This window comes from Telopea speciosissima, chromosome 2 (genome assembly GCF_018873765.1).
Source record: "Telopea speciosissima isolate NSW1024214 ecotype Mountain lineage chromosome 2, Tspe_v1, whole genome shotgun sequence".
Lineage (NCBI taxonomy): Eukaryota > Viridiplantae > Streptophyta > Magnoliopsida > Proteales > Proteaceae > Telopea > Telopea speciosissima.
The window spans coordinates 12156852-12171698 of record NC_057917.1 but is presented as its reverse complement, the minus strand read 5'-3'; the positions used below and the strand labels follow the sequence as shown (position 1 = coordinate 12171698).

Below are 14847 nucleotides of genomic sequence, written 5' to 3'. Positions count from 1 at the left end.
TAGGCTTTTTAATTTAGGTAAAATCCATTAATTAGCTTAATTAGGATGCATAATGTACATAATCACCAAACTTAGGAGTAGTAATTAGGATTAAAACATTAATCTTAATTAGCCTAATTAGGTTCATAAATTTCAATCAAGTTAATAAAAAAATCTTCAAAAAAACATTAGTGTAATTAGGTGCATAATATGTATAACACAACAGTACACAACAGAGTTTGGTCTAGGAAGACCGGCCGTCGGCCGGACGGTTCCTGGGTGCCTAACACCTTCCCAGCCCGTAACTTGACACTTACCCAGAGATCTGGGGCAGACCATCCATTGAGTCATTGGAGTTAATTTAGCGTCCCTTCGGCGAAGGAGGGGCACCATTCATGGGTCCTAGACCCTAAATCTAGGTGGCGACTCCCATTTTCCCATTTTCTTTCTTTCTCACCGGGTGCACGCTCAGCAACCCTCCATCCGCTGCACCTACAGTCATCAATTTTTTATTGCGACAGAAGGGGCCAATTCGTGTCATTTTTTAGGTCAAGTGGGTAGGCCACCCTAACCTCCCTCGAATTGTTTCTCAATTTTAGACTTCAGATGTTCATGGTTCTGCCTAGCTTAAGTTGTTTCATAAAAAAACATGGATTTAAATTTTGATGCTGGAGTAGATCTGCTTTTAAGAATAGCAGTATATAAATAGTCTGATTAACTTAGGAGCTTGAGAAGGTGCAACAACACCTATCTCGTGACTCTCTCTAGGAAACTAAACTAGATATCATACGCCTATTGGACGACCAACTAAACTAGCTCAGGAGGAAAGTTTATAAGCGCAGTGGTCGTGTGTCCAGTGGTTAAAGGAGAGTTATTGAAATACTGTATTCTTTTATATTGCCACTACGAGAAGGATGCACTTTAACCACATCGAGGCTTCAGACCAATTCTGTAGAATGGGTTAATAAGGAATCAGGTATGATGGCTCACATTCTTGATTACTTTTTCACTCTATACTACTTCTAAACTGGTTGGCATTAGTACCTTTCTTAATTGTGTGTATACATAATAGGAGCAAAAAAGCCAGCACATCCAGGTATGTTGATCTTTTGGATTGCATTTCATCTATTGTGAATCATTTTGTTAATGCTTTTATTAATTGTTATTCCATGATTTTGGAATTTGGATCCAAATAGTTCCCCGGCCCAGATGGCTTTTCTAGTGCATTCTGTAAGCAGTGTTGGAGTATAGTGGGTGAAGATATTTAGCCAATCTATCAAAAAGTTCTTCAAGGATGGAATCATCACTAAGGGTATTATTAATAATTTTATTACCCTTATTCCTAAGGTTGAGGGGGTTGTTTCTTTAGATAAGTGTAGGTGCTGAAAATTGTCACCCTACCTCGGTGATGACAACAATTGTATACGGATGAACATCGGTGCCTCGCTCGTAGTTGGACTTGTTAAAAACCCCAGAAAATAGCCAAAAAGGACTAGCCTCTATAAATAGAGGGTCCCCTCCCCATTTGAAGAGGAGACCCTAACCTGGAGAAACGAGTCCTCCCTATTTTCAACTTTTGAGTTTGTGAGAACTCTCTTTCAATCTGCCTTGACATTCTATTGAACTCCACCTCGATATCCATGCCATCGGTATTTTGTATGCACCTTGAGTGACCCGATCAAATCCACCTTTTTACCCTCTGAAACCCCTCTTTTCCCACTTTTTCCACCAAGTCTTTTTTGGTAATCCCCTTTAATCCCTTGTGATGTCGTTACTCTGTTTGAGGTACAAGTGGTAGGTGTAGACGCTGAAAATTGCCACCCACCCCCAGCGACGATGACAACCGAACATGTGCGAATGATGACACCTCTCTCATGAAACTTTAGAAAAGGACTATTGAAACCCTGAAATTCATGAAAACACCCAAGAAGCTCAAAGGACGATGTTCCAAACCCAATGGCACTTAAGTGGCACTCTAATGGCACACAAATTGAGTTATGACGCCAAAGACTGCCTTTGGTGGCCCCATAACATTCAATGATACTCACCCTACACTGGTGTCTACTCAGAACCATGTATGGCCCCAGGCGACACCACATAAGCTGTAGGCGGCGCCATAGACCCCGAGGATCCTTTATAAATAGAGGACCCTCCTCCCATTTATGTTATGGATTTTGAGTCCCAAGGCTGTTTTCTTCCTTTTTGAGTCTCTCAATTTCTTCATTTTGCCCATTTTGATCCCCTACTACCCTCCCATGCCTATATTTGCATAGTCGTTACCCTATATGCTGCCCATTTGAGCTTTTATCCCCCTTTTACCCCATTTTCATCACTTTTTCCACCCATACCCTTTTGGATAATCCTTTTTAGTCTCATGTGACACCGTTATTTTGTTCAAAGATCAAGTAATAGGTTTCCCAAGTCCTTCATAATGCCATTACTCTATCCGAAGTCTGAGTAGCAAAAGTCGATTCTACTCCCGTTACTCTGCCTGAAATCTGAGTAGCAAAAGTCCATTTTACAGCCGCTACTCTACCCGAAGCCCGAGTACCCTGAATCCAATCTATGTAGCCGTTGTTCTGTCCAACAAGATAGGCAAGTCGATCGCCCGTCTTCACCTGGCATTTTACATCTTTGGTATTTCTTTTCGTTATTTTGTGGATTTCGCTTGCAGGTATACATTTTCTCCTTTCTCTTTATTTTGACACAATGTAGACTACCAAAGTGTTTTGCATTAATGTACATAGAAAGGTTTTTTTTTTTTAAATCTTTAAGTAGCATACTTTAGTATTTTTTGAGCATGTTTTGCATTAATGCACATAGTAAGCTTTTTTTTTTTTTAAATCTTTAAGTAGCATACTTTAGTATTTTTTAAGCATGCTAAGTTTATTTTAATTTTGATTTATTAAAGTAATTTGTTTTAGTGTGCATTTTAGTATTTTTACTTGTAAATAACATGTTTAATTTCTTTTCATATACTTGATGCATTCAAATTAGCCTTGCATGTTGATATAGGATACATCATTACGAGAGAATGTTTGAAATCAAACATCTAGTAGAAAGATCGGTTTAACCAGGCGAGATGAAATGCTACTACCTTCCCACTCTCGTAATCTGACCACTTACCCGAACTCTCTGACCAAACAATATGAAATCACATAGCCCTTTCCACTTGCTTTGGATAGGGTTACAATCATTGGATCCTCGGCCCAAATCCTAGGTGGCGACTCCATTTATTTTAATATATATATATCATAATCCCAAACCCTCAGTCGCCAAGGGACCTTGATAAATAACAATGCTTCGGACTGCCGCCCACAAGGCAGAGAATCACCCACTCTAGAGGTCGTGGTACCCACACCAAGCTCTCAAAATCCCCCATGACGTTGGTACTCTGCCTAAAGTCTAAGTAACAAAACCCCTTTTTCAATCGTTACTCTGCCTGAATTCCGAGTAACCCGAATCCATTTCACATAGCCGTTACTTTGTCTAACAAAAGAGAGGCAAGCTGTTTGTCCGTCTCCACTTGAGCTAGGATATTTAATACTTTGCATTTGCATTGGTAACGTTTTTTTTTCTAGATTTTTTGTTTTCAAAGAGTTGATTTCAAGTATATACTTCTTTTTGGTTCTTCATTTTTAGCACAATGTAGAGCACTAAAGTATATCGTTTTAGTGTAAATAGCAACATTTGTTTATAAAACATGATAATTAGTCATAATTTAACCATGCATGTTGATATAGGACACATCATTATGGGAGAATATTCAAATTCATGCATCTAGTAGAAAGACCAATTTAACTGGACGAGTTGACCGGGGTACTAATACCTTTCCACTCTCGTAAATTGACCACTTACCTAGACTCTCTGACAAGACCATATGGAATCATGTGTAGCCATTTCCACTCACCCTAGATAGGGCTACCCCCATTGAGTCCTAAGCCTAAATCCTAGGTGGTGACTCCATATATTTTAATATGTATATAGCCTCATCCCAAACCCTTTGTCGTCAAGGGACCCCGAAAGCTCTTGGACCGCCCGCCCACAAGGCAGATGAAACAACCCACTCCGGAGGTCACAATACATACAATAAGTTTTGCTCTATATGTATAGGGAATTTTTTTTTAAACTTATTCCAAAGATAATGGCTTCTCGTCTTACCTCTGACTTAACAAGTTGGTATCGGAGGAACATAAAGCTTTTAAGAAGGAGAAGATCATTCTTTCGAATATTGACATGGCTTTAGAGTTGACCAATATTATGCATAAATAGTCATTTGGTGATAGTATCGATTTGAAACTTGATGTTAAAAAGGCATACGACACCTAAGAATGGGATTTTTTGTTTGATTTTTTTTCTTCAAAATAGTCTAAGGACCAAAAAATGTATTAGTTCCGACACATCTCATGTTCGCTGATGATATATTTATTTTCATGAATGCTTCCATGTGGCACTAGAAATATCAGCTCTTTTCTGGATAATTATCAATTATATTTAAGGCAAAAAATTAACGATGAGAAGAGTAACATGTTTTTAGGTAAGATTCCGACAGGTAGAAAATTGAGAATCAAGGAGGCTCTCGGCTTTTTAGTTTATAATTTTTTTACTCACTATTTAGGAGTAGATATATTTCAAGATAGAGTCAAGAAGGACAAACTTTTTACTATGGTAGGTAAATTCAAAGCAAAAATTACAGGATGGAAGGGAGAATTTTGTCTATGGTTAGTAGAGTACACTTGGTGAAATCTTTGGTGTCAAGCATTCTAATCCATAATTATTTTTCCATCCACTAGTGGTCTTATTCCCTTATTGAGCTTATGGAGATGTGAATGTGGAACTTCATAGGCTTAGGGGATCTGAGGCAAGATAAATCCATCACAATTAAATGGAATGATCTATATAAGCCAAAACAAGAGGGTAGGATGAGTGTTAGGCGTCTGTGAGATTTGAATAAAACACTCTTGTGTAAATTATGTTGATCCATTAAGTATGGAAAATCAATTCTGAGTAATTTTATGAGGGCTAAACATGTGATTAAGATGGTTCTTTAAAAGGGGTATTCAATCCTCATTTATTTGGCAAGGGATTAAAAAAGTTTGATGCTATGTGTTTGGCTCTTTTTCCGGTCGCTCAAGCAAATCAATCTACCATTCGTTCAGTTTACCGTAATGGGTGATGTGTGATAGAGAGCGTGGGCATGTCAAAGTCGTACGACTCAATGATATGTGATAGAATAAAATTTAACTTCTAATTAGGATGAAAATGAAATCTTTCCAGCGCCTCGATTGCTCCAAGGACTTTAAGGAGAAAAAAATCACAATGAAGAAGAAGAGGAAGAACATTGAAAATCAAATTGATAACTTGCTAGTAATATAGCCATTGAAAACACTTATACATGACCGTCTATGGACTGTTGAACACATACAACTTGGTGTTGAACTACACCTAAACTACACTAACCTCATCAAATCTTTTATTGCCAGTAGTGCATCCGTTGAAGTGCTCACATCTTGCTTAGTGATGAACTGTTGAAGTTTCCCAACTTGATGTAGAACGGTACTATTGATGTTGACAACATTGCTAATTGTATATTGCAACTATTGATGATGTCAACTCTGGATTGGGAAGGAACAAGTATTCTATTGAATTCAATACTAGTACATTCAACGAACATACCATTAAGAGAAATCAAAAGAAATCTTTGATCGATAAGAAGACCAAATGGTCAAGGTAAAGATTACACTAAGAAAATAAAAGTAAAAGATAAATTGTAATGTAAAGACATGCTTGTATTAGCCGGGGCCTGTTCTTCTTCGCATTATCTTCTTTTATAGTAGCTCCCTTGGTAGGTGTGGGTAGTTTTAACAACTTCCACTCCTTTTTGAATTTTAAATTTGAACATCTCGGAGTCGTTAAGTAACTGTCCACAACCTTCTACACCACCTTCCCCCCTTTGTTGTTCAAATTCAAAAACGAACATCTTTCATGACACGTGCACTGCACGACCTTAAAGCATGCATGGTGTTTCGGTCAATAACCGAAAGCAGAGCGTAAAACTTGTAAATTAGGGTGTAAACACTATGTTTCAAACAAGGCGTAGTGGATTATTGGAGATGGCACTAAGATTAACTTCTAAAAGGACAATGGCTAGGGAATTTCTCAATTGCATAATGCTTGAGACTTGAAGTTGAGATTTTCTAGAGTTTAGTGGTAAAGGTATCAGATCTTATCCTAAAACGATATTGCAATTATACTAATGTTCATTCAATGTTTGGGCAGAATATTTATTGAAATAGTTGAATGCATTAATCTTTAAAGGCAATTAGAGGTGGGTGAATGCAAATGGGCTTTATCCAAGTCTAGTGATCTTCGATGAAAACAACATGGAATGATATAAGGGAAAAAACAGAACAACCAAGGTAATCTATATTTGATAGCACGTTAAAAAAGAGGAACCCTACTGGGATGTTGGGCGGGAAAGAGCAAGAGATGGAGGCAAGGAGTTGTAGACAAGGGTGGGGATGGGGGTGGGGGGTTGCAAAAGGAGGGGTTGTGAGGAAGAACAGGTGGTGAGGCAATGGTGGTCTATGAAGAAAAAGAAAAAGAACGAAAAAAAAAACAAAAACAAAAATGAGGGAGGGAGAGAGAGAGAGAAAGAAGAGGTGGGTTCAACTATAAGGGTGTAAATCAATTTGGAATTAGTTATTCGGTTTAGTTCTAGAGAGTGTTGCTGTGATCCGGAACCAAATCGGATTTGAAATTCGGTTCTTACAAGGTTTGGTTCTGATTCCTATATTCGATCCATATACTATAATATATAATATATAGTATAATATATTATTAAGGGCGTACCCAATGCACGAGGCTCCCTCTACTGTTGGGTGATACTATAATATATTATTATACTATAATTTTATATATAGTGGTAACATTAAAAACTAATACTAATAATAATAATAGATACTATAATATATTAGTATTTGTTGGATTTTTAATTATTTTTAAAATTAAAGATTCAAAATGCGATTTTGTTGGAGGGTTGAGTCCTTTCCTAATAGACACCTAAATAGCCAATAAGTGCCTATTGGAAGACTTGTTTGAGAGGCTAACAAACAAGCCTTATGGGAAAAGACATGAGTTGGGACATATCTCTTGGAGACATCCCTTAGTGGTGTCTCTTCCTCTCCTATATAAAGAGAGGAGGTCTTGCTCATTCTCTAACAATTGTTTTGAAAACATCTTTAGAAGGTTTATGTTTTCTTTCCCACCGTAGTCGGTCAGTGTCGATGAGTTAGTGAATATAGCCTTTGGACACCCTTTGTAATCACATTTGGAACTACAACCTATATGATTAGAGAGTTGTTTTATCTTAGAGGTATAGCTGCATGGTCAACCTGGGTTGCAGAATTGGGGCATCTAAAAAACTTAAGGAGAGCATTGTTTGATGCAACTCAATTCTACCATTTGTTGTTCGGATTACACAAGAGGACGGGTATTGGTGTACTTCGTTCTATACGGTGTCATACTGATCAGATAAGTCTTGTATTTATTGTTTATTTGTTATATTTCTAGTCTTATATTTTCTGCCCATGTATAGACACTGAATTTTGTCACCCTCCGGCAATGATGACAACATGACACAAACAGACATCAGTATCTCTCTCAAAAAGGACTCTTGCCCCTACATTTGAGCCAAATCACCCTGACATCCCTAAAAATGACTCATAAGACCCTTTTATCAAATGCTGAAGAAGGTACTGCTCACCTTCCCAACCACGGTGGTCCCGCTAGCCAGTTAGTAGACTATGGGGGTCTAGGGGCAGGCAACCCCCTTGCGGGGGGTGTAGGGGGGCGGAGCCCTCCGACAAAAAATTTTATGGAGAGTCAAAAGGGAGGAAAAAACCCAAAAAAAAGCCTAATAGGCCCAAACTGGCCCAGAAAAGCCCAAAGATGCCTGGTGACGTCGTGCCCAGAGCACGGCGCCGTGAGAAGGACAGACGTCACCAAAGTGATGTCATCCATAGTGCCGTGGAAAAATCTTCTATGACGCCATGAGGACCTTCCACGATGCCGTGGATGACCACCACAACGTCGTGATCTGTGGGGCACCCCTATAAATAGGAGGCCCCCTTCCTTCATTTTCAAGGAAGAAGAGAGTGGGGAGAGGGTCCCAACCTAGTTTTTTTGTTTGCCTTCTTGCCTCCATTCAAGCCCCTTTGAGTGCTTTTTGTGAGGTTTCTCTCAAGTCACGGGTAGATCCTTCGATTACCTTATTTGAAGAGGGAGTGCTCCTATCTTAGGTTAAACCGTTATTTTGTCTGCATACGGATAATGAAAACCCCTTATACAGCCGTTGCTCTGCCCGAAGTCTGAGTAACGAAACTCATCTCATATAGCCCTTACTCTGTCCGATAAGAGAGAGACAAGCCGATCATCTGTCTCCACCTGAGTCGTGGGACATTGAATATTTCTCATTCGGTATATTTCTCTTTATTCTTTTTATTTCTTGACAGGTATGTGTCTCTTTCCTTTTTTATTTCAGCATAATGTAGATCATTAAAGTAACTCGCTTTAATGTACATAGTAGATGATTTTTTCCTTTTCTTTGTTATGTTTAGTGCATCATAATCTAGTTTTGCATGTTGATATAGGACATATTATTAAGGGAGAATTTTCAAAACCTTGCATCTAGTAGAAAGACCAGTTTAACCAGGCGAGATGGGGTGCTAATACCTTTCCACGCTTGTAACCTGACCACTTACCCATAATCTCTGACCAGACCATATAGAATCACGTAGCCCTTTCCGTTAACCCCGGATGGGGCTATACCCATTGAGTCCTAGGCCCTAATCCTAGGTGGCGACTCTATTTCTATGAAGCATGATCCCAATCCCCCATAATAATGTATTGAAATGATACGCGATAATCCATGAAAGGCAAACCCTGTTGCCATAAGGCTAAGGAAACCCACCTCACGAGGATCACTATTTACACCATGATATTTGATTCCTACAGTATTATAATGTATTAATATACTTTAATATATAATATACTATAATATATAATATACTATAATATATTATTATCTAAATGCGGTTCGATTTCGATTTTGAAAGTTGGTTCCTATGCTGGATTCGGAACCTGATAATCGAATCCATTCTAAAATCTGATACTAAAACCTAACCGGTTTTTATTCAGTTCAATTTGATTTGACTTATTCGGTTCGGTTTCGATTTTGATTTTCAGTTTCAGTTTGAATTTAACACCCTTACGGTTCAATGGATGGATTCACATCCTCTACTTCATCGATGGAACTTCCATCCTACATTCCTACTTCCACGTATTTAGGGAGCGACACCTGTACTGACAACCGTCCAACGGTTGTTAATCCAAAATTTCAAATTAAAGTGGAATTGGTTTTTAACCACATTAAACCCAAAAATTACCCTGACCGACCCAAACGACCCAAAACCAAACCCAACCCATTAGGCCATTACACAGGTTTCAAAACGATTTGAAATCCCAAATTTCCCAAAAGCTTGACCTTCTTCTTCCCTCGCTCTTCTTCTTCTTCCCCAAATCTGCTTGAACCACACCGAAAATGGGTTACATTGCAGCATCCATCTGAGCCGCGACAACCATAATGGAGAAAAAGTGAAATCGTACTTCGCAATCCACCCTTCTGCCTACAAAACCCTGCTCTGCAACCATCGTTGCCAAGAAGGAAGCAACCGATTTCTGCAACAAAGCGGAAACCTCCGTCAATCTGAACCCACTGGAAATGGGTGACATTGCAGTGTCGAACTGAGCCGCGGAAACCAGCGTGGAAAAAACAAAATTCAAACCCAAACCCAACCCATTTCGCTTTCACCTACCTTCTTCATCCCTCGCTCTCTTCTTCCACCAATCTGCCGAAACCACACTATTGACATTAACCCCTGGTCATTGCTTCCAAAGTTTATGAGAATTCCACCAACACTGAGTCCATTGAACTCGGAAAATGTATAGCTAACAAACACAATGGCTTGGTAAAGGGCAGCATTATCAACCTAGTAGATGGAAGGGTAAAGCAAGACATCACAATCAAGTTGCAGCACGTTGAGCGTGGAGTGTTAGAGATTGAGCTTGAATGTGTTCCTCTTAGCCAATGAGACCAGATTTATAATTATGTAAAGGAAATCAAATACACTAACAGTTGTTTCTATAATGCCAACAACACATTAGAATTTGCATCACTGGATGCTTTTTGGGAAGGATCATTCAACCCTACAATTGTGTGCCATTGAATTAGATAATTGTTTGCATTCATAAATCTTCAATTAGCTTATTGGCTCTAACTATTATCAATTAAGTAGAAAATCACTTTCCCCCCCCCCCCCTTGTAAGCAAGGTTTAAAGCTTCAGAGCATCATCGTCACATGTTTCTGACTTTCTATTTCAAAAGGAACTGAATGAGTAATACAAGTTGCTAGGCAATGAACACCCACCAAGCCACAATATTGGAGAAGACTAGATTACCACATTGAAATGCTTCAGAATTCGGATTCACCCCACATTTAATTATTAGAAAAATGAACCTCAATTTCTATCTTCCAGAAATGGAAATTTAAACTTCACATATAGATCTACACAACAATGATAACAAAGCCAATCAAAAAATTCCATTTATTTCTTTATTATGTTTAGGGAGATGATGAACAAGGATGCCCTGTTGGAAAGCAATTTACACAGAGAAAAAGAAAACCCAAGAAAAATTTCTAATCACCACCCCAGCACATTTTGCAGCTCTCCCCTATAAGCTGAGTCCATAGAAATATCTCTCATCCACAGAAACCCTAAATCCTCTAAATAATTTACGAACAGCATAGCAATCCTCGTAAGTCCTTCGAATTCCGTGTAAACTGGTGAAATACACAACAATCTTATCCTCTGTTCCGGGTAATCGACTACGATAATCGGATAAAGGTGAAACCCTACAGCTCGAACCCACTGGCGGCCTCAATATCTTCGATTGATTCATACCCAATCGCCTACACGACATAGCCCGTCTGAAACTAGAAACCACGTTGGGATCCATATTAGCTAAAAGCAATTCCTCCAACATGTGTTTTCAGAGGGGCTTCATCGATGAATTATTATTCTCCATGGGATTTGCCGACAATTCAAACGAATTGCACAATTTCTTCACCTTCCCTTCGCCGATCGAATTCGATTCCGAATGTTCTAATCTGGTGGCTTCAAAGGAGCTGCAGAGCTTCTTGACGGATCTAGTGCGGGCGAAAAAGGAAGAAGCAACGTAAAGGAGAACGAAAGCTCTATTTTCTTGCTTTCTGCTCTGCAGCTTTGGGGTTTAGAAACCCAATTGAATGGTGTCAAACCACACACAAGGTTGAGAGCAAGCAAGAGAGGGAGAGAGAGAGCAAAACTTGAGAGAGTTTAAAGATAGGGTTTCAATGGTGTGGTTCTAGCAGATTGGTGGAAGAAGAGAGCGAGGGATGAAGAAGGTAGGTGAAAGTGAAATGGGTTGGGTTTGGGTTTGGATTTTTTTTTCTCCACGCTGGTTGTCGCGGCTCAGATCGACGCTGCATTGTCACCCATTTCTGGTGGGCTTAGATCGACGGAGGTTTCTACTTTGTTGCAGAAACTGATTGCTTCCTTCTTGGCAACGATGGTTGCTGAGCAGGTTTTGTAGGGAGAAGGGTGGATTGCGAAGTAGGGTTTCACTTTTTCTCCAGAACGGTTGTCACAACTCAGATGGACGTTGCAATGTCACCCATTTCGGGCCTGGTTCAGGCAGATTTGGGGAAGAAGAGAATGAGGGAAGAAGAAGGTCGAGATTTTGGGAAATTTGGGATTTCAAATCATTTTGAAACCTTATCACTTGCGTGTAATGGGTTGGGTTTGGTTTTGGGTAGTTTGGGTCGGTCAGGGTTGTTTTTGGGTTTAATGTGGTTCAAGACCCATTCCACTTTAAATTGAAATTTTGGACTAACAACCGTTGGATGGTTGTCAGTACAGGTGTCGCTCCCTGAATGCGTGGAAGTAGGATGGAAGTTCCATCGATGGAAGTAGAGGATGTGAATCCTCAATGGATAATAGGTTTTTGAAGGGACACATGTTAGCTTACCACCATATGTGGAGAGTATTTACTCTCCACGTATATGGAGATGATCCGGACTTAATTATGTCTTAATTTCCACATACGTACTATGATGACAAACCAATACTCTCTCAGCATTAATGGACCCTCCACAAATAAACCCCCATAAACATTATCGATAACAATTCCAAAACAGCTCTCCTTACTGGATTTCTAATCTCTAGCTAGCCAATCCAAACGGGCTTATTTGGAGGACAACAATTAACGTATTTCTAATGTTTGTTGACATGTTGATGTTTGGATAACCTAGTAAAGATCACATTTCAAATAATTCATTCTATGCGATTCTACGTGTCGATCAGTCTTTTTGAAGTAGACACCACTTACAGGTATGGATTGATCATGATAAGGAATTGGGTAGGTGGTGGTGGTGGTGGTGAGTGTATTATGTGGCCTTGGTTTCTAGCTTCCATTAAACAAATCCTGTTAAATTAGAGGTTAATTTGTACCTGAAAAGGCCATGGCTGTGTCGACCATGTGAATGGTGGACCAAATGGAGTGTAAGCCACTGCCGCCTTTTCTTAACACTTCACAAGTCAAAAGTGGAAGAAGAATCGTTATTTGTGAAATTAAAGAAAGAAATGCCATGGAGAAAGAGACACCACTTCACCACCACCACCACCGCCACCACTGCCACCAAACCCCACCACCGTTTCAACAATCTTTCTAAAAGAAGAAGAAGAAGATACTAGATCAATCGAGAGGTTTAGGAAACGTGGCTCCCCTTGGGGGGTTATATATAGAGGATCAAATCTTAAACATTCCTTCAACAATCTTTGAAGCATTTGTACTTGTAGTAGATAATCCCTCAGATTCTCAGTTACGAATTTTGAATTTTGAACATGGCGAGTTCAAGAGTGTTGGGTCTTGCATTCTTGGTGTTACTCCTTGTGGACGTCTGCTTAGCAGCAAGGTCTTCTATTTACACCAAGGCTGTTGGTAAAGGAGGGGGAGGTGGTGGTGGTGGCAGTCGTGGCTCTAGCATTGGTTCGGGTTCTGGTTATGGCTCTGGAAGTGGTTCTGGCTACGGTGGTGCTGAAGGAGAGGGATATGGAAGTGGTGGAGGTGGTGGTGGTGGCGGCGGAGGCGGAGGCGGTTCTGGTTCCGGTAGCGGATCTGGATTTGGTTCTGGATCTGGATCTGGATACGGGTCAGGTGAGGGTGGTGGAGGCGGCAGAGGTGGTGGAGGTGGAGGTGGAGGTGGAGGTGGCGGAGGTGGAGGCTCCGGATATGGGTCTGGCAGCGGTAGTGGCTCTGGGTACGGTTCTGGGAGTGGTAGTGGGTTTGGAAGCGGTGGTGGTAAAGGTGGTGGGGGCGGTGGTGGCGGTGGAGGTGGTGGTGGCAGTGGTTCGGGTTCCGGCAGTGGCTCTGGCTATGGGTCAGGGTATGGCTCCGGCGGTGGCGAAGGAGGAACACCTTGAGGACACTTTTACTGTCGCCGTTAAAACTCATTATTCACATTTCCATGCAGTAATTTCACTGTTTAGTGTAGTGTACGGCTCATATATTTCCGTTGCCTTCCTTTCTTCTTGCTATTATAAAACCTTGGAATAAAAAGGCAGCGGCTCTCCCACGTACGTGAATACGTAGTCGAGTGACGGCTCTGATGCGATGTAGATCATAGATGTACGGTGTAGATTTGTGTCTTTATAAATAAATAAATAAAGGTGAAAATGTTTTCTATTTACAATTGTCACATTTTCTTTTAATTCTTTTCCTTTGAGAGTCTAAAGTAGGGGTGTCAACGGGCCGGTTTGGGCCGGTTTCGGTTCGGGTTTTTCGGTTTCGATGTGATTTTTATAGAAATCGAAATCAAACCATTAAGAAATGTTCGGTTTCGGTGTAGTTTCGGTTTCGGTGCGGTTTGGTTTCGTATCGATTTCGGTTTATGATAACGGGTTGATATCGGTTTGGATTCGGTTTGCTACCGGTTTTATATAACTAGTAAGGTCCGGTTAGTGCTAATTTTTCTTCTCTTTCTCTTATAAGTACATAAAATATTTCAAATACAATGCGTCTTTGTATCCTATGTCCTATGTCCTATGGATACAATTGGTTGGGTAATCACTAACAAAGGATATGAGATAAAGTGAGAAACTATCACAACACATTTAGAGGGCAATGGGGCATTAGGCATTTAATAATTTACTCATTTATCGGGTTAGGTCGGTTCGATTTGGGTTCTGGCCTAACGGTTCGGGCTACCGGTGCACCGTCGGGCTAGCCCAAACCAAACCAAACCATTTGCCTCTCTGGATCCACAAACCGAACCCGAACCATTAAGAGTTCGGTCCGGTGTGGTCCGGGCTCGTTCGAGCTGGTTCGGGCCGGTTTCATCGGTTCGGGTTGGGTATTGACACCCCTAGTCTAAAGTAATGACTATAGATACTAAAACCTAAGGGGTTTTTTGTTTTTTTGAGTAAATAACCTAAGAGGGTGTTTGTGAAAAAAGGGAAAGTGAATTATTCAATTTCTTTGGTTGTAAGCCTAGGTAGTAGGAACATTTTTTTTTGGTCAACAATAGCAAGAACATTTATGCCATATCAACGCTTGACATGGAAAAATTTAGGTGGTTGGACTTCCTAAATAACCCATGTAACTTGCACATCAGATTTATTGTTCATTCTGAAACAGCTACGAATTCTTTTTTTTTTTTATTATGGGAAAGGGATCTCTACTTGATTGCATGGTCTCTACACAAGCGTTTG

The 14847-nt window shown here is 40.1% G+C and overlaps 1 protein-coding gene across 1 annotated transcript; it reads left to right on the top strand.

The window, feature by feature from the left end:
* The first annotated feature begins 1912 nt into the window (after positions 1–1912).
* LOC122652485 (glycine-rich cell wall structural protein 2-like) lies at positions 1913–13627 on the top strand. Its single transcript, XM_043846233.1, has 2 exons — positions 1913–1923; positions 12952–13627. The coding sequence occupies exon 2, from the start codon at positions 12982–12984 to the stop codon at positions 13558–13560; it is 579 nt and encodes a 192-aa protein (XP_043702168.1). The 5' UTR covers positions 1913–1923; positions 12952–12981; the 3' UTR covers positions 13561–13627.
* Positions 13628–14847: the final 1220 nt, after the last annotated feature.